A 27,065-nucleotide genomic window follows, 5' to 3' on the forward strand; every position below is an offset into this window, starting at 1 on the left:
AATTTATTGAAAAACCGATTATTAATAATATACTTTTAGATATATAATATTATTATTATTGTGTTTAATATATATAGTTATTAAAAGTATCTAGGATTTCAATGTAATATAATTAAAATATCAAGTAAACTTTTATAAATATTATTAATTGTTAAAAGTGATCGAACCAAAAGATTTAGTCAAGATATGATTTCGATTATTTTAGACTTTAATGTATAATTCAGTCAACTTGATTATTTATAATCAGAGTTTGATTAATTTAATGATTGAATGCTCACTCTAATTTAAAAGAAAGCACATTAGATTGCTTCAATTTTGGCGACGTGGCACAAGTGCATTGATTTGATAAGATGGTCAAGTGGCACCAGTTCTAAATTGGGCCTAAACTTTTGGGCCGAGTCCTGGATCCAAATCGCTCCACAAGGGGACCCTGGAGGCCCAAGAATATTTTGGAACATTTCAGCCACAGGAATTCCTGCACTTTCTGATGCCTCACGCTCAGAGCCCAAAAAGCCCAATTTGAGTTCTTTAGCATTTGAGTTTAGCTTTCGGTTGCTCATATGGAGCTTCACGTTATCATTTCCATAATTACTGAGATCTTAATTTCACCTGACTGCATGAGTATCATGCTTAATATCAACAGATTAAAGATAATATGTATACTTAAATATTCAATCTCATTATAATTCATAATCGCTATGAAATTTATAATTCTCTTTTGAGATCGTGACAATGAACATGTAGATATTTTTTTGACATATAACATGATATTTTGTAATTTATTAATTAATATTATCAATTTAATTCATAATTTTATACGATTACGATAGTTATTTTAACAAATATATTAGTTGATCAAGGCTTAAAAGAATGTTCTTCCTTATTCGTCGGTACAACTGACGCAGGAGCGTTTAGGATTGTATTTAGTTTTTGCTAATTTAGTTGATTTAGGATTTATTTTCTTTATTTTATTTAGATTAGGATTCATTTCTTATTTTTATTTTAATACTTTTAAAAATTAGTATTTAATTAGGATAGTCATGTTCTATTTAGGAATAGAACACCTATTTTATTTAAATCTCTTATTAATTATTCTAATTGTATTTGATAATTAGGAGTAAAGTTTTATTAAGATTTGGGCCTATAATACTATAAATAGGACCCTTAGGCTTAGTTATGAGACATTCAGAGTTGAGAGTTAATAAATAATATTTGTTTAAGTAAGAGTGCTTATTTCTCTAGGCTCTTTTTAAAGAGTAAGAGGTTTTAGTATCTTTGGCCTAACCAACCAAAGTGGGATTTTGACTATTTTTCACTTTAGTGAGGTTTTCAACCTTGCCAAGATTGGTGATTCACCTTAGTGGGGTTTTCAACCTCGCCACAATTGGTATTTTTCATAACGCTCAGATGCCTTTACAACGCCCCGGCATCAGTTTGGTATCAGAGCGGGAAGATCATTTTATTTATTGCAGTTTGGTATCGAGTTTTTATACTCCCTGTTCGGGTAATTTTATTTATTGCTTTATAGTTATATCATCATTTTTTTCTCTACACCACCACATCGTCATCACCATACAATAAAATGCCACCAAGACATCAAAATTGTCAAAGAGATGATCACGAGATTAAGATTGCAGAACTACGTCGGTAAATTCAAGAATTACAAGAGCAACTCACAAGACGTGATGCTCAAATTAACAATAACAGCTCTAGTGATGAAGAGAATGACACTAACCCGTTTCATCAAAATTCCTCCTCTAAAGAAGAATATTATGTGAATTGAGAAAAATTAGAACCAGTCTATGATGAGTATGATGACGAAGAGATAGAAGAAGTTTCTGCTGACCATGGAGAAGCTCTTATTGTTCGTCATAACCTTAACACTGCTGTGATGACTGAAGATGAAAGTTGGCTTCGTCACAACATATTCTATACAAGGTGCACATTCCAAGGGAAAGTTTGTAATGTTATTATTGATAGTGGAAGTTGTGAGAATGTTGTTGCCAACTACATTGTGGAAAAGTTGAAACTTCCAACTAAAGTACATCATCATCCTTACAAGCTACAATGGCTGAGAAAAGGAAACGAAGTTAAGGTAACAAAGCGTTGTTGTGTTCAATTCTCTATTTGAAGTAAGTATGAAGATGAAGTTTGGAGTGATGTTATTCCAATGGACGCATGTCACTTGTTGTTAGGATGCCCTTGGCAATACGATCATCGAGCTCACAATGATGGATACAAGAATACTTATTCCTTCATCAAGAATGGAGTAAAAATTATGCTGACTCCATTAAAGCCAGAAGACCGACCAAAGAGACAAGAGGAAAATAAAACACTTATCACTATGTCTGGCTTAAACAAAGCTTATTGTGAGTCAAACCATTTATGTCTTTTATTAGTCTCCAAGGAGAATGAAGTATATTCACCCATATATGGTCAAACAAAATTGGTCAACCAAAGTTCGGGAAACTTATCGAGAAGCTTTGTGGACAACCATTCTGTTAACAAGACTACAGTTAAGTATGATTTTCCTATCCCTCGATTGGATGACATGTTCATTGGCTCTAGAGTGTTTTTGAAGATCGATTTGAAGAAAGGATATCAACAAATTCGAATACGACTTGGAGATGAATGAAAAACAATCTTCAAAATAATGGATGAATTGATCAAATGGTTGGTATGGACTATGACAATATATGGATCTAGACATCAACATGGAGTATGTCCAGACCTACTCGTTAGAGCCGAGTTTTTCTGACCCAAGGAGAATGACGCAGGAGCGTCTAGGATTGTATTTAGTTTTTGCTAATTTAGTTGATTTATGATTTATTTTCTTTATTTTATTTAGATTAGGATTCTTTTCTTATTTTTATTTTAATACTTTTAAGAATTAGTATTTAATTATGATAGTCATGTTCTATTTAGGAATAGAACACCTATTTTATTTGAATTTTTTATTAATTATTTTAATTGTATTAGATAACTAGGAGTAGAGTTTTATTAGGATTTTGACTTATAATACTATAAATAGGACCCTTAGGCTTAGTTATGAGACATTTAGAGTTGAGAGTTAATAAATAATTTTTTTTAAGCAGGATTGCTTATTTCTCTACGCTCTTTTTAAAGAGTAAGAAGTTTTAGTATCTTTGATCTAGCCAACCAAAGTGAAATTTTGACTATTTTTCACCTTAATGGAGTTTTCAACCTTACCAAGATTAGTGATTCATCTTAGTGGAGTTTTCAATCTCGTCACAATTGGTGTCTTTCATAACATCCCGGCGTCAACAACTCCAAGAATAAAAATAGAGGTTAAATTATTGCTCTTTGCCTAAAGTTGCCCGGCATTGGCACGTTACCTCTCTAATCATGCAAGAATTTTACTAGCCCTTTTAAGGATACGAAGGTTCCCATGGAAGGTTCTCCCTTGGATTCGTGACAAGTTTAAACAGAAACGAAAATCAAGTGGCCTGCATGCACTTGTAAGAACTAAAGGGAAATGACGAGGTGAAGCATAAAGCCACGATCGAGCTCCATGGCAGGCAGGGTGGCATCGTGGCCAGAAAGCTTTAATCAGTTCTGATAGCAACGGCACGGCAGGGTGGTGAAATTAAAAAGATGAATAGCCACTAAAAGAATAAAGAAATATGCAGCAGCAGTGCGCCATGCACATTTTCGCATGTCATTTCCCGTCAAGAGATTCTCACTGTCACAAAGTCAAATCTTTTAACTCAACATTAATTAACCTGCAATTAAAGTAAACAGGAACAGATGTGTAAGTAAGTTCGTTCTCAACTTGAGAACCTGCATCCTGTTTTTCTCCCAGGATGCAGATGGGAATTCCTGGAGGCTTTCAGGATATGTATGCTTAAAACAATTTACGTAAATGAAACCCCAAAATCAAGATTTATTTCGTCTAAAAAGATTATGTGGCTGCCTCTGGTTTTGGTGCAGCTAACCCTATCCAGAGAGAGGGGGGAAGCCATGTCTCGGATCCCATTCGAGTGGGTTGGCAACCGAACATGTATTCGATCTTTTCCTTCTTTCTTTCTTTCGCTCTTTCTTTTTTCCTCCATTTTCTGCTTTGAAAAAAGATTCCAACACCTATATCCTTTAGAGAAGTCCAAATTTAATAGATTAGTTTGGACGCTAACCTTTGATTAAATATGACCCAATCCAAGTGCCCTATCCACCACTTTGGGCACTGTCTAATTTTTTATCATTATATTTAGCACCATGCCAACATTTCCTACAATATAAAGAGTACTTCATTAGTACTACCATGGTTTCTTTATCATGTTAATTAATTAAGAAGAACAAAAGAACGGATATGTGCCCTGTTGACATTAATTTAAGCTTCACGAACGACAGAAAGCAGCTGATAAATCTAGATTGGGAACTGATTCAGCTCATCACTCTCCCAACAGTATATTTTGTAGTAAAGGGAAAAGAAAGTGAATCAATTATTGAGATGTTTTATACTTGGTGGCCATGTAGTACAGATCGAAGATAAAGATTTGTTCTTTACTTCAATTCTGCTTCATGATTTTCTTATTGCGGATTATCAGGAATTGTATCAGGTTCTGATATCAATAAAATATTACTACTCTAAATGGGATATTAGCTTATCTCAAACTGCTTATCTAAATAGGATGTTAACCATCTTTAAGGCTTCTTATATCAGTTAGAAAAAAAAAAAAAAGGGGGAAAATCTGCAAATGTGATTAGTAAACTTTTCACACCAAAATCTACAGATATTGTGTGCACCAATGGTGACATATCACCTGTAAAATAATGATCTGGATATTTGGGTAGTAGTAATTCCAAAGCTTATCATGTGATTTCATTAGATGATATCAACTGGCTAAGTGGAGCATAATTTTCTTGTGCCTTCTCATTGACCTTTAACAATGGTACAGCCTCTGATTATGATTGGGAATATCATCAGAGTAAAACAAAGATTATGGTTAATTTAGAAAGAAGGGTTTAAGTACAAAAATAGTTGGAATCTGATTATCAAGATGTCAAAAAGAAAGGTGACGACACCATCAAATTTAATCAAAAGAATAAGAAAAAGTTAGGGGCGAATTTTTCCAGGTACAAGTGGCTTTTGGGTGCAAAAGAAACGAATAACAATTGATTTATAAATGCTTAAAAAAAAGGGCAGAATGTGGAAGCATCAAAAAAATCGATACAGACAAGTGTAGATAGGGAGAGAGCATTGTTTAAGCAGAGATATGATTAAAAAGAAGACTAATACATAATTGGGTTGATAAATTAGTTCATGCCTAAGCAAAAGCCACTTAAAAATTAACTAGAAATTGTAAAGTAATTGACATGAAAAGTTAACATGAAACGAGTTGGATACCATTTGCCAAGCCATTAGTTGAAAACTTTTGCATGGGAAAATTGAGATAAAGTGAGAGCACTATCAAAAATAGGTATTTTTTCATAGAATTTTGCCAAAAATCCGTCTGAAAAGAATATCTCCAATATATGATAGAGGACTAATACGACTAATTAAATTACAATTAAGCAAAAGTTAATATCTTTTATATACATATATACCCTTTGAAGAAGAAAAATAAGATCAAAGAATGTAGACAACCAACCTCGATTTTGGGCAAGAGGGGCTTTAGAAAACATTTTTCTACCGAAAGAAAAAAACAAAACAAAAGGGAAAGCAAAAGTTTATGTTATGAATATCAGGAAGCTGCATTATTGTTCCATTCAGAGACAAAGGGACAAAAGCAAGCTAAAGCAAAAGGAACTCCGGGATATGCATGCAAACAAGTTACTTTACCCCCTGATGGGTCTGCAAAGTAAAGACAGCTTGTAACATAAGTGATTGCCTGCATTCTTAGTTATTTGGAATTGCTTCCGAACATTATTTTTCAGAGGCTGGTGCATGATTTCTACTTTAAAATTTTAACTTTATATGGGAGATTTAGATCAATAATTGATATATGTTTCTGTTGACAAATAGGATTCGAATTCTACTATCTTCAGATAAAAGAACTCTTGGGCATAAACTATATATCAAAGACACCAAGAGTAAACGTGAAGCAAGCAACATAAGCTGGGGAACCACATATCAGACAGAGCCAAAAGTCCTTGCAATTGCAGTACCCGCTGCTTGATTGGGGGAAGGGAAGTGGAGGGTGATGGAAAATGAAGGACCTACAGAGGAAAAAGTAAACAGCTGTGCATGATTAAGGGACCCATAGAGACAAGACAAAGTGCGGTGACCCCTCGCTCACTGTTCGGACCCTCGATGATTAGCTATGAATTCACCCAACAATCAGAGAGGGTGGTGTGGCCAAATGCAAAGCGCCAAAGTCCGAGAGCAATGGGACCTGCCTGGGGCGGAAGAGCCGGGTGGCATGCAAAAGCATAAAGCGCTTGATGGTGGTGGTGCGGGTGGGAAGTCGAGAGCTAGCCGAGAGAGACAGACAGACCGAGAGCTTCGTGGTCTTTTGCTAGTGCACCAAAGACCCCTTCGTCGTCCTTAAACTAGCATACTTCCCAAAGTTCTTCGGGTCCCATCCGACTGATTTCCCACCTGAGCTCTTCTAGCTGGGGCTCCCCTTCTGGCTTCTACTGTTACCCAGTGATACCAACTCTTTTCAGATTATATATTTTCATTGCTTTGTTATAACTTAGAAACCAATACTAATTCAAATCCGACAAACTCCAACATGTACGATACACTAATTTTAATATACTTGATATAGAAAAGAGTATAATACAATATTATACCTCATCCATTAAATAAATTTGGATTATTTATTCATAGTGTCACAAGTATCGTACCTATCAAATAAAATAAAATATGTTTCAAGAAAAATGTTAAAATGATTAATCGTGATTTTATTATCCAACGCGTTTGAGTTAAGTATTCAATTAATCCTATTTAAATGTAGGTCAAAGTGAACAATTACAAACATGAAATTGTAGTACTCAAACTTATTATTTGACGTTACATTTGATGTAGTACTTCTATTATTGTCTTCAATAGTTCCCAAGTTCGAACCTAGGATGATACTAAACATCGCCTTGATAAGGTACCGAAAAGTTGGTACTCCATTTTGAACAGTTGAGCTAATGTACGGAGAACAGATAGGCATGGAGACGCCATTACCAGAATTTTTGTTGGGATTGCTGTCATGAGTCAAGGACAACAGCTCCACGAAGGGAAGAAAGCCGGAAGGTTAATTTAAATAATAAAATTGTAGGCCAATACATTCAAGGCTTACTGATCATCTTCTCTGTGAATGGTTAATGCGGAATCTGAATTCTGATGCCTCCAGATATTCGTCAATGCAAGATCATTGTCAGAATGATGGACGAATAGAAACGGAAGTGCAAAAGCTAAAGCAGATTTTAGAGGGCTCCGTGCGATTGTTGTCCAAACTAGATTTCACGGGTTAACCTGTTTCCTGTGATTCATTTAATGACCAACCAGAGCGAGCCATTCCCTGGCTGGCGGTGGTCATGCCCTGGGGTAGGTTAAGACTCAAAACCGGTCAAAGAATGGGCAAATGCCCCAACGCTCCCCAAACCCAATGATCATCTGACCGTTGACTTTTGAAGGGCTATGGTGTTTTGCACTCAACAATCTCGCACAAGGAGTCACATGCCATTGACTCGTTTTGAATCACACAAACAAGTACTTGTAGAATTCACATTTTGTGTGGTGAAAAATCATTTCCGGGGTTTAATTATGATAGCAAAAAAAAATCTGTCAGAATCTGCAACTTCCAAAAGAAGAAGAAGCTAATTGCTCTATTTGATTCTTTCTAACTCATTGTAAAAGGGGCGGTGGCATCTCGCAAAGCCGTCTCCTATTTCCTGGCTACCACTAGAGCTAAAGATACTCCAGCTAGCCAAGAGCCAACAGACCCCTGACCTGCGCCTTTACTCCCAACTTTGAAAGTGCAGCTTTTGTATCTGATTTTAAATTTCTACATGCATGACCTGATATCCACAACACTGCTGCAGCTTTTGCCTTTTGGACTCTACACAAATACACTATCCATACCCTACGTATAGTCTCCCAAAAAAGCCAGGACTTTCCTCTAGAGATGTGGTCCGAATTGGGATTCCTATCATTACTATCTCCCTGTGTAGACTTGTTGGGCCCTCTTAAGATGATAAAAATTACAGGCTGCAGTATGGCAGCAGCATGCTTGCAGACACATCTTGCTACTTGCTCCAGGTTTTTATCCCGTTCTGATAAATTTTCACCAGATTTTTTATCCCATGAGAAACCTTCTTTCTGCCTGGTTAAATATTGCAGTCGATACTTACATTAACTGAAAGCAATCGTGGTTGAATTTGTAGGGGGGGTATTGGAACATAAAGAAGTTAGATGTCGATGGAGACAAGTTTGGCGGCGGTGATATTTTAAGCAAGACACCATGGGATCAAATCACAAAGCAAATTGACCAAATGAATGGAAAGCCACAACACATTGTTGCTACTTTACCCACAAGGCTTATGCATTATTATCTTTATTAAATGATTGTGGTCGATTTTAGCTATTCTTCTCCATCATCAGCAATGCAACTCAGTGCGTTTTAACTGTTCCCTAAGAAATATGGACCCCGACCAATATATCCACCCAATTACCGCCCTCTTAATTACATCCCATGGGTTAATTGTTTCAAAGGCAAGGTGTTACAGGCTTACAGCACAAACAAGAACATTCTTTTCCGGCCACCTTGGTGGAGGATTTGAATTGAAAACTCCTTTTCTCCTATTATGATACTGATGTCTACTTGAAATCATTTTTCCATGCCTCCACTCTCACTAAAACAACAAAGGGTGTCTTCATATGACGCCATCCTATATATATTCAATATGCCGATAATGGATAAACTTTTTTATGGTGTACTAATTAATCAATTAAATTTGGGGTTTTTTTATTGTTGCTTTGGAAGCATTCCACTCTTAGCTTCAACACCTGCAAATACGAGTTGACCCTAGGCTTAACAAGAAAGTTAATGGCCAACATTCTTTGGAGACATGACATTAGAAGACTGTGATCATTAGACATATTGGCTTGATCGAGGAAGTGTCGATTTACAAGTGATCACAATCTTCCGAGTATCATCGGTGTCATCAACAATGAAGTCAAGATGCCAGGATTGATACTATAATTTGGCGCAAAAGAATATTGTTTCACAATCAAAGTGAAAATCAAAACAATTTCAATTCTGTGTCGCAAGTAGCAGCAACATTGGATTAGATCCAAATCGGTTCTTGATTCCAACTTAAAACAAGCATGGGATTTGTCACTTTGATCCCATTCATGTCATTGATGTGGAAGTTGGCGCTGGAAGGCATCAATCCCTTGGGATTAACATGAATCTGGTTAGGCCCATTGCTGCATAATGCAAAGTTCTTTTCTGATTTAACTAATTATTGCCTCTTATTTCATGTAAAATGACTGTAATTAATTAGAGCAAAGGGGAGACAAGGTCAATTCTAAACCTAGAAAAAAAGTGGGCACTCTTTAAAAATTTGAAATGAAATGTTAGAATCAGAATCCACAAGCTTTCACATCAGGTTAGATATATAACACACTTTTTAAGCTTGGTGTAAATCTTATTGGAAAAACACCAATACAAATTTTTTGAAAGAAAAATGCTGATGCCTAATATGCTATATACTCCCATGATACAGAGCTGCCATTGGTGGTTCCTGCGGACCCACATGACCAATGGGTCCAGTAGCTCTGGGCCCGACCAGAACGCACCATGGTCTATTGGGGTCAGTACCCCGGATGCTGAGGATCTGAGCCAACAGCCAATTGCACCTGGCCATCGTTGTTACAAAGTACAGACCATAAACTAAAGAAAGAAAAACAACGTACACAGGGCCAAGTCCGTGACCTTAATCAAAAAGGCAGAAATTACTCGTCCCTCTTCCTGACTTTTCCCTCCTTATAAATAACCGTCCTCACCTGCTTTCGCTCTGCCCAAACCAACCCACCACCTTCTCTATTAACCAAAAAAGAAACACGTAGATGAGACCTGTTAGCAGGTTTAACGCAATGAAAACAGGAGCAAAAGCCTCATTGTCACCACCAGCAATGGCGCAACCACGCTCTCCATGGCACTCTCCTGTGCCCTACCTCTTTGGAGGGCTAGCAGCGATGCTGGGTCTCATTGCTTTTGCTCTCTTGATCTTAGCTTGCTCCTACTGGCGACTGTCTGGTCGTTTGGATAACAACAGTGAAGGAGGTGCCGAAGGAGATGTTGAAAGTGGTGAGAAAGATCAGGGTGATTCTAACAAGCAGGTGAAGGTTTACGAGGAGAAGATTTTGGTGATAATGGCTGGTGAGGAGAAGCCCACGTTCTTGGCTACCCCTGTGTCCACTAAAGCTTCCTCTTTCGGTGATAAAAATGGAAAGGTTGAGGACAAAGAAGGATCGGAGAAAGCTGAAAGTGGTGAGAAAGTGAAAGAAGAGATGGGTGATGATCATGAACAATTGCCAACAGTAACAGAAAACCCTGAGAACCATGAGAGCCAACAAATCCAATATCAAAACCAAAACCAGTGAGCATAGCTCATAGCTCATAGCTCTTAGCTGCTTTGCTTTTTATTTCCTTTTTCATTTTGACCTCTCTTTGCAGAGAGTGAGAGAATTTTCTCTGTTTTGATTTCTTCCTTGTTGGTTTGATGTTTTTGGGGTTTTGCCTTCTCAAATCCTGAGAAGTTAATGTTCCAATTCTGGTAGTCGGGAAAATGTAAATTTTGCTGAGAAGATAAATTAGACGCAGAGAGAGTTTTCTTCCCAAATCCCAATTGATTACAGCTTATAACTTCTTCTGCCATCAAATTTCCAATGCATTTTACAGTTCGCCGAACCAGCCTTCTGCCTGAGTCATCATAACAACAAAGGCAAAATAATAATTACTGAACAATCTGGATGCACTTGCTCGCGAGTCCCAAGCCCCAACAGGCACAAACTGGGTGAGAAACAAAGAGCAAAAAGTACAAAGCAATGGGTTTTAATCAAATTCTCTAATTCCCCATGTGTCCTTGCACTAAATCCAACAGTTTTGAGCCGCTTGCTAACACAAGATATGATATAAAATTTGAATGGAATCATCTTTCGTTAATGAAATTATCAAATTCAATTTTAAAGTACTAATGGACGAATAAAGGAAAGAAAATGACTCAAAGGACATATTCTTTCTGGTTTCTCTGCTGCCCGGAAGCTGTCATCAGATGACTTGTGGGGAAAACCCAGGAGGGAACATTGATCGAGAAAGTGTGGAAGCCTGCAGTTTTTTGCTATATTTCTTGAGCAGGAAGCCAGGGGACACGTGCTGACCTTTAACGCGTAGTTTGGCTTCCATTAACAAGTTTAATGCATGAAAAATAAAAAGCCAAGCGTGAACTCAAGTAGGCTAGGTTGTCTGAGCAGCGCGGCGACGCGACCCCAGCATTTGCTTCTTTAAATTCCACCCACCCTTCCCCTTTTTGTTTATTACGATTTCCAACACATTTAAAGTCGAGATATTTTAGCAGGCCGACCAAGGTGCAAGCGGACGCCCAACACTTTGATCTAATATAACTCGCCATAAATCGAATTTATTTTTTAATATAAAAAATATATTTATTAAATAAATAAATATTTTTATTTATAAAATTAAAATTTATTTATTTTTTATTAATATGAAATTCATAACACAACATTAATTTTTAACTCTCTCGAAAGTTGAAACCTACTATTTGCTTCATTGGAAGCTTAACAATTGAGAAAAAGCATAGAAGGTTTTTCAATAGTTTAATTTAGTCACAGTGATTTTAATTAGATACATTTTGTTTAATAGCTAAGAATGATAATCAATATGATTTTCGTCTGAATTTTTATTATTTGTGAGGATATCTAAATCTTATAAATAATCAATTAAAATTTAAAAATTATTATTCGAATCTTACCGGAATTAGAAATAGATAAACACTATCGTTAGATAGTTGATTGCCATCCTTATTGATAAAAGATGATAGTACTTACTAAAACGCCTTTTGGTAAAACAAAATCATATTCTTTACTAATACTAAACATGATAACAATTTATGCATCTATTTGGTTCAATATCTATTATTAACATCATGTTCTTGTTGGATATAAGATGACAATTGTTAAACCCTGTTTTTTTTATTTATAAAAATTGTTTATTCCCTGCCCCTAGCCTGCCTTAATTCCCAATATTTGGTAGTAGTATTGCGATCTTTTCTTTTTCTGTTTTTGAGATGGGCCATTCTTTGGGCTCATGGTTTAGCACTACTGAATTGCCTTGAGGGCATGAGCCATGTCCAATGGGTTTTAATTGGGCTCATTTAGCCCATACTGAGTTACTGTATTTGAAGGCCCTAAGCCTTAGTTTATAGAGTACCAGTGCTATGTTTTTTCCCCCCTTTTTCCTGTGAATTATGATGGTATTCACAATATCACCAAAATCAACATTAACGAGATGGGAAATTCTTTTTGAATTAAATAGTTAAAAAAATCTATGCATTATGGTCAATTTTTTTCAATTAAACATTTTAAATCTTGATTTGTATGGTAAACAAGCTCTTAATCTTCACAAAAAATTAATTATTATCGTTAAAACTCAATATCGGTTGGCATTTTATGCACATGTCACATATGGCTTAGCAAGCCAATATTACGTGGATACGTGGGAGTTGACATGGTCAAATACGTTGATCATATCAGTTGCTTGCGTTATGTCATGTGAACAAAAAATATCCGTTAATATAGTTAAGGTTGAGAATTTGGTTAAGTACAAATAAAAAATGAAAGATTTGTTAAAGAAATTATCTTAATTCAAGGGTTTTTGTTGCAATATATTTAACCCATTTTCTTTTAACGTACAGCCATTAGTCTAATAAGCATCCAACTGTCTACTGCCAAATTGCATGCAAGGAGTAAGGACAGGAAGGTGATGAGCTTTCTTTCCGTCCTATTTAGGGCGTAATCATAAATGTTGATGACTATTGAAAAGTTTTGACACGAGATAACAACTGCAAAAATGGACAGCTAGCACTATTAATTTTCAGACAGAACCACATCAAATCTTTGCCTATAGAAGTGTTTTTTGAGTGTCAAAGCAGACAGTCGAGGTGGTAGCATTTGGCAAACATGAAGCACTCCTATCTCCCTCTCCTACTAGTGTTTTTCCTCATCGTATCACCAGGAAATGGTAATAGAAACACCCCCACTGTTTCCCCATTTCTTTGCCGTCCTTTCCACTACGGTCTGAACTTGTTCTTTTAACTCTCTTTGCTTTTTCTGGGATCGGAAAACAGGTGAAGCAGCCGCTGATCAACCATGCAGGACATCTCCGATCCATCTCCCCAATTGCTCGCATGAAGCATGCGTGCAAAGCTGCGTCGAGACGTATGGTGAAAGTGTCAATGGGGGATGCATCGATAACCAGACTTGTTGTTGCAACATTGGACAGACGAAACCAAATACCTAATAAAGTGTATTAACTTAAAACATGTCCGAATGATTGAGCCTGTTTGGTTTTAATCAATCGACTTTCGAGTTCTATGTTTATTTTGTTCGCTTCCTCAATTACAGAGTTAAAATTTGGAATTGACATTCAAGCTTGCCTAGTCACTTATACACATGGCGTTCAATTTAATTGATCGAACCATTGAAAACCATTGCAATTCGGTTTGATCCCTTCAGTTATCTGGTTTGCCTGCTCAACAACTTATCTAGTATTGGCACAAAGCGTAGTGGAACAGTAATAGTAAAATACCAACTGCAGTTTTAAGGCTTCATGTCTGTAACTTGATGAATACAAAGAAAGTACGCACCCCAAGAGTTGTAGCTGAGGCATGGTCAAATGAATGTAGATGACTTATGAGTTATCTTATTATGTGCCGATGATTTAGCTCAGTTTAACCTGCCCTTTTTCTAACAGGTAGCCAGACCTGCATCAGGTAACTGTTATTTAGCTTCAATTTCTATAGGAAACATCCCTATGCATTTGATGTAGAGAAGAATAAGATTTTCAATCCATCTGTAAAACATCCCTACAATTGATGAGCATTTAGTTTGCATGGGTTTAACATCATTTTCTTATGGTCTTTCATAACAGGTCAAGGTTTTTACAATTCCAACATATTAGAATCTTGATTGATAAATAGTGTTTAAAAAGAAAAAATGGAACAACAAGGGGTTGTCCTCAAAACTTTTTTCCAACTCCATTTTCAAGCCCCTTTTAGCTTTTCATCAGCGAGATGATGGGCTTCCCCTTTCCGCCTGTCTTTTCCTTTTAACGTATCATAAGTGGGCTCTGTCCTCTAGTCTTGGGAAGAAGCATGTTTATCACATTCGATGGGCCAAGCTCTGTACAGATTTAAAGTTAATTAATGCATTGCACAGGGAGGTTGTGTCTTGACTCTTGACTCTTGTGTTTTGCACGCATCATCTGCAAAAGTGAGAATAATCACTGAACAGAGAGAAAGATAAGGTAGAACTGACTGCCCTTTGAACAAGACAAAGAGAGCCCTACCAGGCGTGGGTGGGGGAAAACTCACAAAAGTTGGAAAAAAGTTTCATGACCTCTGCATGATATAGCCTTTCACAATTACAGGGATATGGTAAGGCTGTGGGTTGGAAAATGACTTCCAACCATCAGTGTGCAAATCACGTTCCCTCTCTCTTTACAAACCTTGATGTTCTTTAATTATGTATGGAAATTAATCTCCAGGATCTAATTGGGACAACAAGGTTGTGATTACTTGGACGGCGCTTCATCTGATTTTAAACGTGAGCTTTTGCAGTTTATCTAATTCTAATTCTAATTCTAATCCAACTTTTTGTAATGTCAGGAGCAGTAGCACCGACCAGGTAAGAAAGAGTAAACTGATCAAAACAGTGAATATAGGATTACAGCGCAGTTATTCATGGAAACACACAAAGCAATAATTCCAGAAGAATTGGTGGGGAGTTGTTTTCCAAGTAATTAGAGCTTTCTGTGTTGGTCGCATGACCTCAACATGAGATATGCCATTTGTACCATACATAACTTCCATATCAATTCAATCTTTTTTCTTCTCTTATTATGTGTTCGTAGACCCCGTTACCACAATGGGTATTAAATGCTCGAGTATCTAAACTTACGGGTTCCGATATTTTATATTCGAGTTTAAGACGAATTGGAAGAGGATATTAATTAGTAATTTTTTCATTTGTTTTCAAACATCTTAATGTAATGTTCTCTAAGCCCCAAATATTGGAGATTTGTCTAAGTAAGGTAGGTGGACGACCCCAAGCAGGATCAATTCAAAAAAGAAAAAGTAAATTAATGTTATAATTTTGTATATTCCATATTTACATCTTAATTACTAAAAAAGAAGAATGAATTTAATCAATCACTTTCTTTCTTTGCACCCCTAAAATTGGGAAAAACAGTGCTGTTAATGGCACCTCATCTGTCCCCAACCAATCATTCCGAGAAAAAGAATTTAAGGAATTCGTTTAAATCGACCAAATCCATCAAACTGACAGACTATAGAGTTAATATAAACTTATTTAAACTCACTTAATTTTAAAACATAATTCGATAAATTTGACCCCTCTTTTTTATAAAATTGAATTAATTTAATTTTTAAAATTTTAATATCAAACCAATCGAGTTTATGAACAGATCCCTCTAGAACCTCAACTTGAAACCCAAGCGGGGACCACCAGCTGCCCCCATTTACTGTTTTTTTCATGCACCCAAAAACCAAAAAAGCCCCTTTCTTCGGTGGGGTCCACCTCTCCCCCCATCCCTACCCCTAAAGCCGATTGAAATGGAAAAAGACAAGTCTCTCCTTTCGTCCCTCCCGTTTTTCAACCCCAAATACAATCCTTTTATTTCGGCTAAGCCTCGCCCACGTGTTCCTATCCCATTGGTTATGTCCTAGATCACCCCTGGCCCACTAGATAGACTCCACTCCCCCACAAGCGCATCGTCATCGCACAGCTTAGCCAAAAGGCCAAAGCTTCACTTCACGCAGCAAAATTACAAAACGAAGGAACCAAACTCAAACACTCAAACTCCAGAGGCTGAGAGGGAGAAGCGAAGAGAGAGACAGAGAGAGGGAAGCTTTGTTTGTTGGTTTAACTGAGGTGGGGTTGTGGAAATGGCGTCCAAGTTGTGTGACTCGTGCAAATCAGCGACGGCAACTCTGTTCTGCCGGGCTGACTCGGCGTTTCTCTGCTCCAACTGCGACTCCAAAATCCACGCCGCCAACAAGCTGGCGTCGCGTCACTCTCGGGTCTGGGTGTGCGAGGTGTGCGAGCAAGCACCGGCTCACGTGACCTGCAAGGCCGATGCGGCGGCTCTCTGCGTCACATGCGACCGAGATATCCACTCTGCGAACCCGCTCGCGCGCAGGCACGAGCGCGTCCCGGTGACCCCTTTCTATGACTCTGTTAATTCGGTACCTGCCGTCAAGCCCAACGGAGTTGTTAACTTCCTGGACGAGCGTTATATTTCGGAAGTGGACGGAGACGCGGACGTCAGCAGGGAGGAAGCGGAGGCGGCCTCGTGGCTGCTTCCCAACCCTAACCATAAAGCTGTGGAGAGCCCGGACGTGAACACCGGCCAGTACGTGTTCTCGGAGATGGACCCGTATCTGGATCTTGATTACGGGCATGTGGATCCGAAAATGGAAGCACAAGAGCAAAACAGCTCTGGGACCGACGGAGTCGTTCCTGTCCAAAGCAAGAGCGTCCAAGCTCCGATGGTTAACGATCACTGCTTCGACTTGGACTTCACCGGATCCAAACCCTTCGCTTATGGCTACAACGCTCACTGTGTCAGCCACAGCGTAAGCAAATCACAGCAGCTTTGAAATTACAAGTAGTACTATCATTTCAAACATGAAAGTAGCATTTAAGTTTGATTTTTTTTTTTTGTTTTGCAGGTATCATCGTCGTCTTTGGATGTAGGGGTGGTGCCAGATGGTAGTGCGATGACGGACATATCAAACCCGTACGGGAGAGGAGCGGAGTCAACCCATCAGACGGTGCAGCTTTCATCGGCCGACAGAGAAGCCAGGGTGCTGAGGTACAGGGAGAAGAGAAAGAACAGAAAGTTCGAGAAGACGATCCGCTACGCCTCCAGGAAAGCTTACGCAGAGATGCGGCCTAGGATCAAAGGAAGGTTCGCCAAGCGCAGTGACATCGAAGTCGAAGCCGACCGCCGTAACATGTATGGATTCGGAGTCGTACCCTCGTTTTAAACAATCAGTTTAACCCCCCTCCGCCCACCTCTCCCCTTCTGCTGTAGTAATATTATTTTTATTGTTAAATTTTGGGTTTTTAATTATCAAGTCTTTCACTTTGTTCATCTTTCTCTCCCTCTCTCTCTCTCTGTCTTTCGCTCCTTCTGTCCTGAGGTTTTATCAGGGAAAGGATTTTGGCTGTTTATGTGTTGTTTCCTGTATATAAGTAGGTGAAGAAGGTGTTGTAATCTTGTAATCCGAGCAACAATGGAATCTGGACCGTTGATTTTGTACAAGTTTTTATTTATGTAGCAATCACTTGTTTATCTTTTGCTTCCTCTGCTTTCCATTGGTGATGATGACGATCTTGGTTAATTCGTGGGATGGTATCAAAATCTGCCATGCCATTGGCTTTCAATGTGATAAGATGTATTATCATGTGAATAATTAATTCATAATTAGCAGACGTATAGTCAAAGGGTATTGCTTGCTTCATCTCCAACCCCTTTTTTAAGCTGAAAATTCTTCAATTGGCTAGGTAAGGCTTAGAAATATCATATTCAGGGTTTTTTGACCAAATTTAAGTTCAGCAGAGTTTCATTTGTTTACTCTTCTTCTTCTTCTTCTTCCCTTTCATGGGATGGAAGGTGTTTCATTTGTCTTGATACTGACTTTAGTAAAAGGAAAAGAGAAATGGAGGAAACAGGGTGGAAAGAAAAGGTGGGGGGACAAAGTTATCTCTTCATTAAATTAGAAAGGAAATAAGCAGTAAAGGAAGGGAAAATAAGTTTGATTTACACATCCCGTACTCTTCAAATACAATCAGTTTATGATTAAGTAGGGAAAACAACGAGATGATTGAATTAAAACCAATCACATATTACTTACTGATACTAGTATAAATTGTTCTCTTTAACCCTTTTTTGCATTTTTATTCTACTACCACTTTCTGTCCCCTTCTCCTTCCTTACTACCAGAGCAAAGACAGTGTCAATGAAGTTTGAGTGAGGACCAGATGGTAACGGGGCTGCTGATGGATTGGTAAAGTAGTTTTTGATTCTTTTGAAAGGTTATGAGATGTAGGAGATGGATCTGTAATGAGTGGGATTTGGACTTGGAGAGAGGAACCTGGTCGATCTGAAGGTGCCTTCCACGTTATGACTTGTTCCATGTTTCAGCTTCATTTTCATAGTGGTCAGTGCTTTCATATCAAAATCTCTATGACTTATTGGTGAACGTCAGCATCAATCAGAAGTATTATTATTATTATTACTAATTTTAAGATTTAGTCCAGGGTATAAAATTTTGAGAATGATGCTTTGCTTAATGGAATCCAAACTCCATGGAGCATTATCCACTCCTGGTAGCCCAGGTGGAAAGATGTTAAAGCATCTTCCCTTTCGACAGCCCACAACCACCAACTGGCACATTATTGGGCTGAGTTAACTCATTGGACAAGACCCCAATTCTCTTCCATGAAACAAAATGACCCAACGTTGTTGTCGTAACTTGAAACAATACTGTTTAATGCCTGCATGGTTTTGGTTTTGGTTTTGGCGTTGATAGTAATACTGAGACAATAATTGAACTGTTGTAACAGCTATTAGCTTAGTTTTATTCGTAAAATAGATAAAAATAAAATAAAATAATTATTATTTGATAATAAAATAAAATAAAAATATAATAAAATAGTTATTACGTAATTTGATACGACGAATGGAATAAGACAAGAATAATTATTATGAGTTATTACAGTATTTGGTTGATAATAATAATTTTGAAAAAAAAATTAAAAAATAAAAATATCTTTTATTATATATATATATGATTATTTATTTTTATTTTATTTTTTAAAAATTAATATTTATGTATAATTTAATTATTAATTTTTTATTTATAATTTAATATTATTATGATTAAAATATTAAAATTTTAATTAATTTCCAAATTTAAAATATTAATATTTATAATATATAATTAAAAACTAAAAATTTTTATTATAATAATATTTATTTTTTAAAACAACAAAATACTCTTTTCATAATTTAGTAAACTTTATATTTAAAGACAAATACAAGTAAATTTTTTTAATTATTTAATTTTTATTTTCATTAAAATTTAAAAAATTTAAAAGTTAATAGTTTTATTATTAAAATATTTGTATAGTTTTTTATTTTTTTTCTTTATTTGCATTTTTTTATTTTTATTTATACTAATTAAAAAGTTAATATATTAATAATTAATAAATAAAGTATTAATATTTTAATATTTTAATTATATTAATATTAATAATGTTTAAATTATATATAAATTATTAATTTTTTATAATTTATGAATAAATTTTTCTTTTTATTTTATTTTTTTTCTTTTTTCTTTCTTTTTCTCTATGAGTCGACCACTGGAAATGTGATCGGTGTAATGAATCACCGATGTAGCGCACCATGTGGCCGAATCTGGCCACTAAGGTGCCAGATCGATGCTTCCCACGACTGGATATGACTGTGGAGTGTTAGATCCGACCTTGAAGATCTGGTCGAGAAGCACTTAGATCCGGTGCTTCTCACGGTCAAATCAAGCCTTGGATCCAGATTCGGCAACTCTTCGATTGAATCTTGTCAAAAAGTATTAGATCGACGCTTTTTGACCATATTCAATCGTGAAACTGCCGTCGCAGTCTCTGGTGATGAGTGCAAGTTAGAGAGAGAATAAGAGTGGCAAGAAAGCGAAAAGGGAGAGAAAAAAGAAAAAAAATGAGAAAAAAATATTTGTAGATTTAGGGTTATAATATTTTAAATTATAAAGGGTATTTTAATCTTATTAGATTTTAAAGTTATTCCTTCAATCATGAAATAACAAATACTATAAAAAAACTTAAGTTTAGTTAAATTTAAATTTTATCCCATTTTAAGAAATAATTAATACTAAATAATAGTTGTTCCTTACAACTTTACTTACCAAATAAAGATAAAGAAAAAATTATTAGAATAGATAAAAAATAACTAAATTATTCCTTGTACCAAACATGCTGTAAAAGTTTGGTAAGTGGTTTCAGCTTGATCTCAGCCGAAAGGTCAAGAAAAGCAAGTGAATTCTTTCTTTTAAACAATTCAAGGTCTACAAGCCTTGGGCATCAAGGCACCTAATCACATTTTAAATACCCATTATTTCCTATAAAAAATAAAAATAAACACACCTTTTCATCTTTTAAATACAACCCTTCTCATTGCCTAGCCACCATTGCTCTTTCTTTTATGTCTTGTTAGACATATGAAATGAATTTTGAATTCTTTCTTTTCGTTGGAAAAACAGAGGGCGATGATGAAGCTATCAAGGTTCGCTCGTCGTACGTAATGGCAGAATATTGCCTTGTCGACACTCTTCTTGATGCTCTGAGCTCCTCTTCGCTCGTGTCTAATTTTTTTTTTTTAAAGGTGTTCGTCTCTGCCATATGAAAGTTTTTGCTTTACCCCTTCGTTTTGACTTTGATTTTGACAAAAAGGAGGACGATGATGATGAAAAACATCAAGGTTCGCTCGTCGTACAAAATGGCTTACTTGCCTTGTTGACTCATCTTGATGATCCGAGTCTTTTTGCTTGTCTGCAATGCTTGCGCACTTCTGTTTGTGGTATAGCGATTTGGGTTTATAATTGATGACTCAGCTCCTTACTACCATTTAGGCACAGAACTTTGCATAATTCTTAGTTTTTGGGTGAAAGGGAGATCAAAATCCTATGGATAAACTAGCAAGATATCCTTAAATTTTGATTAAAATTAAAGGAAGGTTTATTAGTTTGACAAAATACATATTAAGAGTCTATGGGAATGACACTGGAGATCCAGGTCCTTGTATGGTCACTACTCATCCGGAAAGCCTTGGCTAAGTGCACAGATTCTATGATAAATAAGATACTTTAGTCTCTTGTGTGCTCAACACAAGAAAACCTTGACTTGTGAGTTCAGCATAGACTCTTTTCTTTTGCTGATTCTTAGTACGAATTTTAGTTCTGTGGGTGGTTCTGGTTTTTGTGTTTGACAAGATCACCTCTGCCTGTTTGATTGAAGTTTGCTAACCGCTTTTTGTTTGATGGGGGATGTATATGCTGTTTTTCTGGGGAAGGCTGGGGTTGGTCTTGTTGCTGCAGAATTGATTTTTTGTGATTGTGCAGCTTTTCCTGAGGTTTTCTCCTCCTTTTAGACGTAGCTTTGTTTACTTTATGAATGAATTCTGCTTTTCAAAAAAAATTTGACAAAATACATTAAATCCTCAAAATCTTAACATTGCTAATAAAAAAAAATTAACAGGACAAATACCCGTTCCTCTTTCTCTCACCTTTTCTCTTTTTTCAAACAATCATCGGCCGGCGACGTTCTCTTATGTCGACCCATGATCAAATCTAGCACTCTTCGACGTCGAAGAGCGTCAGATTTGACGCGATTTGAAATGCAAGATCTGAAGCTCCGAAATCTAACCCCCTCCGCACCAGAACTGGCCCTCTGCGAAAAGAGTGCGAGAGCTCCCTCAGAGGGGAGCTCTGGCGCTCCCTTGAGAGAGTGTGAAAGCTCCCTCAGCAGGGAGCATGCTAGATCCGGTCAGATCTGATCGAAGAACGTCAGATTCGGCCGAATCTTGCTAGAGAAGAAAGTGAGTTTTTTTTAAAGAACGAAAAAAATGACAAATGAAAAATAAAAATTTATATAATGTTGTAATTTTTAACACGTTCGATGAAAAAATTGCCTAAAAATATTATCACCTTAATAAATTAAAGAAATTTTAACAATTGAACTTATAAGTTCAGCAACAGATTTTTTATGAAACGAAATGTTTAACTTTAGAATTATTCGACTTTTGCATAATTTTAATTAAAATTTTAAAAAATCTAAATATTTTACCCAAATCATATTATTCAGACAGTTTTGATTCAAATTGTCATATCAAGTTCTATGTCTGCCAAAGTTTTTGTTTCCGACAGGGCTTGAAAGAAACCAGCAAAGAAATGGTCCAAGTGAGACATCCTGTGTGACTCTTCCAAGCAAGCATTGATGCGCATTGGCTTTCGCCTCTCTGATGTTTTTAACTTTGACTCCAAAGCTCAGAGATTTGACTATGACACCATAGTTACAGCCGGTAAAGGACCCTATGGATCATGTAATGCTTTGAAAGGAACATCACAAAGCGAAGAACGTGAACTAGCAATAAAAACAAGCACGTTTGTTTACTACATTTACAACATACAGAAGTGTACTTAGTCTGGAGACTCTTTACAAATTCACACGTGCACACATTCGGTTCTGACTATGTGCGAGACTGGAAGTAGAGAAGCTACACTTTGGATGCAGTGTTTCTATTCTAGAGGCTGAAAAGATGTGATAAAACGTTAGCAGCCTGACGCATTTTGTTCCTTCGTGTTTCTATCCTTACACATTACCTTGCTGCTATAGTTTTCTACGACTAGCTATTACTATTTAAGTTTATTTCACCTTACTTTTCCAACAGCTAGAGAACCAAAACCTAAAACCATACTGGGAGGGGATGCTTAAGCCGGAAGACTACGAGAGGAACCCCCTTGATTGGCCAAGAAACGGACGACAACGCAGGTGATATTATCTGCACTACCTCTCTGGTATGCCTCTTGCATCAGCCGCTTTGCAGCCTGCTCGGGATCCTGTATTGGCTTTATCATTGCCACAGCTTCCTGAGGAAGATAAAGCAGCAGTTATGAAAGTTGCTAACTATGATAATCACAAAAAGCTGTCAGTTTTCGTCAAACTACTTCTAAGCTCAACAGAAACATTGTTGGATTCCAGGATAACAGTAAGATAGAGGCACAAAGTAAAAAAATTGTTTCATACCTCATTTGAAACAACATCCCACAGTCCATCACTTGCAAGAATAAGGAACTCGAGAGAGCTGTCAATCTTTTCCTCCTGCAAGCTCCAAAGAAATATCAGAGTTACAGAATGCTTAAAGAACAGGTAGAAAAGAAATACTAGTAGCAATGAAAATGTAATACTCATATAATCATCTCTCAAGTAGGATCTTATAGAGATTTCTCAAGATACCAGGAAAGCTCCAACAAGCAAGGCTACTTGCAAAGTTTTCATGCTGGGAATATGTATTACAAGGTTCTAACTTAATTAAGATGTACAATGACATCTCAGGCACTTGGCATATTTCATCAAGTTCTCAACCAGACCTGAATTTCTGGATCAGCAACAACATACTGCTTCAAGAGCCTGTCCCCAAATGCACGAGAAACGGCAAGAACACCTCCTACTCTCCAAGTTCCTACAAAGATGATTCCACTCATAATAAAAGGAAGAAATTCAACACATTGTAGCAATGGTTAAACAGAAAATAAAGAAGGGAAGGTAAGAGGAGGAATGAGAAATGGCTAGATGTGAAACCGCACCAGCCCACATGACAAATCCTCCTGCATCCTCAATCCGTTGTCTCTCATCAGTTTGATCTGGCTTGTGATCGCGAGACACGGCAATAGCTGTAAGAAGAGATATCATAGAAAAGTCAGGTATAAATAATCATTTTAGCAATCAACTTCATGCGTGGTGTCATGAATTAAATGAATAAAAAGGAAAGAAAACAAAAAGAAAATGATTAATCTTACCATTGCCTCCTCTGCAGATAACAGCTCGGGAATCCCCAACATTTGCAACTAGCAAACGGTCACCAACGAGTATAGCCGTAGAAGCAGTTGATCCAGCATCCCTATTCTGATTATTTTCTGATTTTAAAAATTCAGAGTCTGTATGGTTGTAGGCATCAGCTGGAGGTTGGAAATTTAAAACACAAGTTAGGCTGATGAATGAACAACCAACTAGAAAAAAACACAGTTGTATGACACAGTTATAAAGCGAATAACCTATAGCCGATTTGGTGTCAGATATGAACTTTGGATGCCTGATCAAATTACTGAAAAGGTTTTGCTTCACATATTCAGCTGCCCGAGCACCTCCATGGCCTGAAATAACCGTGCTTGTTAAGATTAGGTTAAACAATTTCTAACTAAGCATTACTAGCGAGCAATGAATTGTTTTTACATTACTAAAAAAATATGATTTTTAATGATGCATTGTAAAAGAAAATATTTAATTCTACAGCAAATTTTAACAGTACAAACCACCTCAGCATAGAATTTATAGTTTACCACAGTAATGCCCCATCCTGAGCCAATAACAGCCCTTGATAAATGGCTTCATATACTGCTACCACATTGGAGCAGATAACAACTACCAGAATCTGCACGAAATCCTTTCAGATACATTCTCTAAGTTGGAACTACAGTGTATTATTATATAAGTTGGTATATGTTCTACTATAACTGTCTAGCAACCTTATATACTTAAGCAAAGGGATTAGAGCTAGATTAAGGAACAAAACACATAATTTTAAAACAGAAAAGAGATTATGCAATGAAGAAAGGATACAGCATGGAAAACATATATAAATTATACAAGACTCTTACCACACAAATAATAATCACCACAGACGTTACAAAATGTACTTACCCATAATTGGTTCATGTGAAGTATACATAAACCAATAGTTAGTAAGGTTGTTTGCATGTTCATGCATGTGTGCAAGAGAGAAAGAGAGAAACATACCATCAAAGACTCCAAAAAGACCAACTATCTCTCCATCAACACCATCAATCCTTGTCTCATAAAAATCTTCCATCGAAGACCTTTTCCCTGGAGAGCTAGCATAGCCGTAGCTGAACTTTCCATTCTGACTGTTGCCAGAAAACATGGGACACTTGGATTTAGTCATCTTCCGAAACATTCCATTATTTAAGAAAAGATGCAAACTGAATAACATTGATTCCTCATTATCATCAAATTTAAGCACAACATATTTAAGTAGCTTTTAATATAATAGCTTCCGCACTTTCAAAAGATATTTCTTCATGCATTTCTACTCCTTAATTCATTTCCATATGAAGATTTAACAAGAATTTAGATTTTCTATCTTTATAAGCTGCATGACCTAAATCACATGACAAAACCATGCAGTAAATTTTCAAGGCAAGAGATGCAACTAACTTAGTGCAAAGCTAGAAAGGTCCAAAAACTGCCTTGCCGAGATTAAGGAAGTCAGATCCTAAGCAAAACAGAAAAAAAAATAATAATCCGTTCTAGCCAGAGTAATATCGGCAATACGACAAAATTTTATTAATCCTGACCCATAAATAATGGAACAAACATGAGTGACTTCATTCCCCATGATGACAACTGAGAAATGGTCGCATGCATTGAAAACGACAAATTGAAGATTTTGGCACAGTTTGCTCCCACATTATGCAGTGGCAAATCATTAAAAGGAAAAGATCCACAAGAATTTAACACATGACAAGCTGCTCCAAAATTGAGAACAAATGTCAGAACTTTCCAAATTTATGGAGGTTAAGCATGCATTAATTGCATAATTTATTTATTTCCCTTCCCTCTATTTTCTTTTTATTTGGTTTTGCTCAGTGATATCAATGGACAGCCACAGGCCCTATCTAATTGAGATGTGTTTTAAGGTTCACCTCAAAGCAAACCATCCAAATTAGCAGAGATCTTTGTCTAAAGGCAATTAAACAACAGATACATCACGAATTCCAAATATTAAAGGAGATGGTTCAATTTTTAATGAAAAGCTAGTAGTATTAACAGATATTTCCAAATTTCATACAAAATAAATAACAACAAATTCAGAATATATGCATAAAAATTGGACAGGACATGCAAACCAAAACACAACCACATGGAATTTGAAAAAGAAAAAAAGTAAAAGAGTAACTTCCAAACCTATAAAAAAGTATCATTCCAAAGAAATTCTAGATCTAACCAAAAGATTGATGAAAATAGAAGAAGAAGAAGAAGAAAGGCAGCAACCTAAGGCCTCCGCCGCTGACCGGTCCATCTTCAGCATGAACCTGGGTTGAAGATTGCAACACGGAATTCAGATAGCCCATACTATCGCTCGAGCTTTCAAATTTTCCACCTCTTATCACTTGTATCCAAATCAGGAAATAACAAAAACACAAGCCTACTCGATAACCTCTATATTTTAGCTGAAGATATTGATAGATAACAAAAAAAGAATAGCCTAATTTAGTAATTTTGGCAAGCTAATGAAACCAAAAACAGTCTTCACGTTTCCAGGATCATCTCAAAATCGAATCAATCTTAACCTGAAATGAAAATTCAAAAAATTTCAGATCCAAACTCAAACGAATAGATCTTAAGATCTCAATCTCATGCATAACATGCTAATCAAAGCCTAAACAAACAAACGGAACATATCGAAGGCAATAAATGCAGGAGTTACCTGAAGGAGAAGGGATAGGAAAGGAAATGCCATGAGAGATTGGAAGGAAAAAAGACGAGACTTTCAAAAGAGAAGAAACGGTTTTAGAGAGAGAAGAAGGAAAACTCAAACCAGAGGCTGCTGATCTTTCTGTTCCAAGTTTGGTTTCAGTTCGGTTTTTGGTTTGTTGTAAGCAGCCCGATTGAAACACCAAAAAACAAAGATAAACAAATTAATAATTTAATTTAATTAATGATGAAATAAAAAGGAAAAAATAAAATTGGTGATGCTAGAAAACGGGGGTGGAGTTGTTTGGTTCACACGCGGCGCCGAAGAGAAAGCCGAGGGCCAAGCTTACGATACGACCAAGTCAACCAAGTCTTCTTTATTAGGTGGTTGAACCCAACACGCGTCGCACATGCAGAAGGAGGTGTACCACCCTTCGTTTTATCTAAGGTATATAGTATTTTTGCTCTTTATCTCTTTTCGGTTTTTCACTTTGTT

The 27,065-nt window shown here is 36.6% G+C and overlaps 3 protein-coding genes across 3 annotated transcripts; 2 read left to right on the forward strand and 1 right to left on the reverse strand.

Annotated features, from left to right (window-relative positions):
* Positions 9,963-10,803, forward strand: LOC18587660 (protein GLUTAMINE DUMPER 5). The gene has a single exon (XM_007011584.2). The coding sequence runs from the start codon at positions 10,028-10,030 to the stop codon at positions 10,562-10,564; it is 537 nt and encodes a 178-aa protein (XP_007011646.2). The 5' UTR covers positions 9,963-10,027; the 3' UTR covers positions 10,565-10,803.
* LOC18587662 (zinc finger protein CONSTANS-LIKE 4) lies at positions 16,001-17,585 on the forward strand. The gene is made up of 2 exons (XM_018128194.1): positions 16,001-16,854; positions 16,951-17,585. The coding sequence occupies exons 1-2, from the start codon at positions 16,165-16,167 to the stop codon at positions 17,266-17,268; spliced, it is 1,008 nt and encodes a 335-aa protein (XP_017983683.1). The 5' UTR covers positions 16,001-16,164; the 3' UTR covers positions 17,269-17,585.
* Positions 22,423-26,790, reverse strand: LOC18587664 (probable protein phosphatase 2C 59). Its single transcript, XM_018127605.1, has 9 exons — positions 26,583-26,790; positions 26,147-26,445; positions 24,872-24,999; positions 24,130-24,228; positions 23,875-24,033; positions 23,662-23,748; positions 23,446-23,537; positions 23,102-23,176; positions 22,423-22,944 (listed from the first exon to the last, which is right to left on the reverse strand). The coding sequence occupies exons 2-9, from the start codon at positions 26,224-26,226 to the stop codon at positions 22,786-22,788; spliced, it is 879 nt and encodes a 292-aa protein (XP_017983094.1). The 5' UTR covers positions 26,227-26,445; positions 26,583-26,790; the 3' UTR covers positions 22,423-22,785.

Source organism: Theobroma cacao, chromosome 9 (genome assembly GCF_000208745.1).
Source record: "Theobroma cacao cultivar B97-61/B2 chromosome 9, Criollo_cocoa_genome_V2, whole genome shotgun sequence".
NCBI classification, from domain to species: Eukaryota; Viridiplantae; Streptophyta; class Magnoliopsida; order Malvales; family Malvaceae; genus Theobroma; species Theobroma cacao.

What these genes read in the sequence shown, in the direction of transcription:
- LOC18587662 (XM_018128194.1), top strand. Translation starts at nt 16,165, where the DNA reads ATGGCGTCCAAGTTGTGTGACTCGTGCAAATCAGCGACGGCAACTCTG. An exon ending in CTCACTGTGTCAGCCACAGC is followed by an intron (nt 16,855 to 16,950) that starts GTAAGCAAATCA and finishes TTTGTTTTGCAG; the next exon opens with GTATCATCGTCGTCTTTGGA.
- LOC18587660 (XM_007011584.2), top strand. Translation starts at nt 10,028, where the DNA reads ATGAGACCTGTTAGCAGGTTTAACGCAATGAAAACAGGAGCAAAAGCC.
- LOC18587664 (XM_018127605.1), bottom strand. Translation starts at nt 26,226, where the DNA reads ATGGGCTATCTGAATTCCGTGTTGCAATCTTCAACCCAGGTTCATGCT. An exon ending in GTCAGCGGCGGAGGCCTTAG is followed by an intron (nt 25,000 to 26,146) that starts GTTGCTGCCTTT and finishes TTCTGGCAACAG; the next exon opens with TCAGAATGGAAAGTTCAGCT. An exon ending in TCTTTTTGGAGTCTTTGATG is followed by an intron (nt 24,229 to 24,871) that starts GTATGTTTCTCT and finishes CGGTTATTTCAG; the next exon opens with GCCATGGAGGTGCTCGGGCA.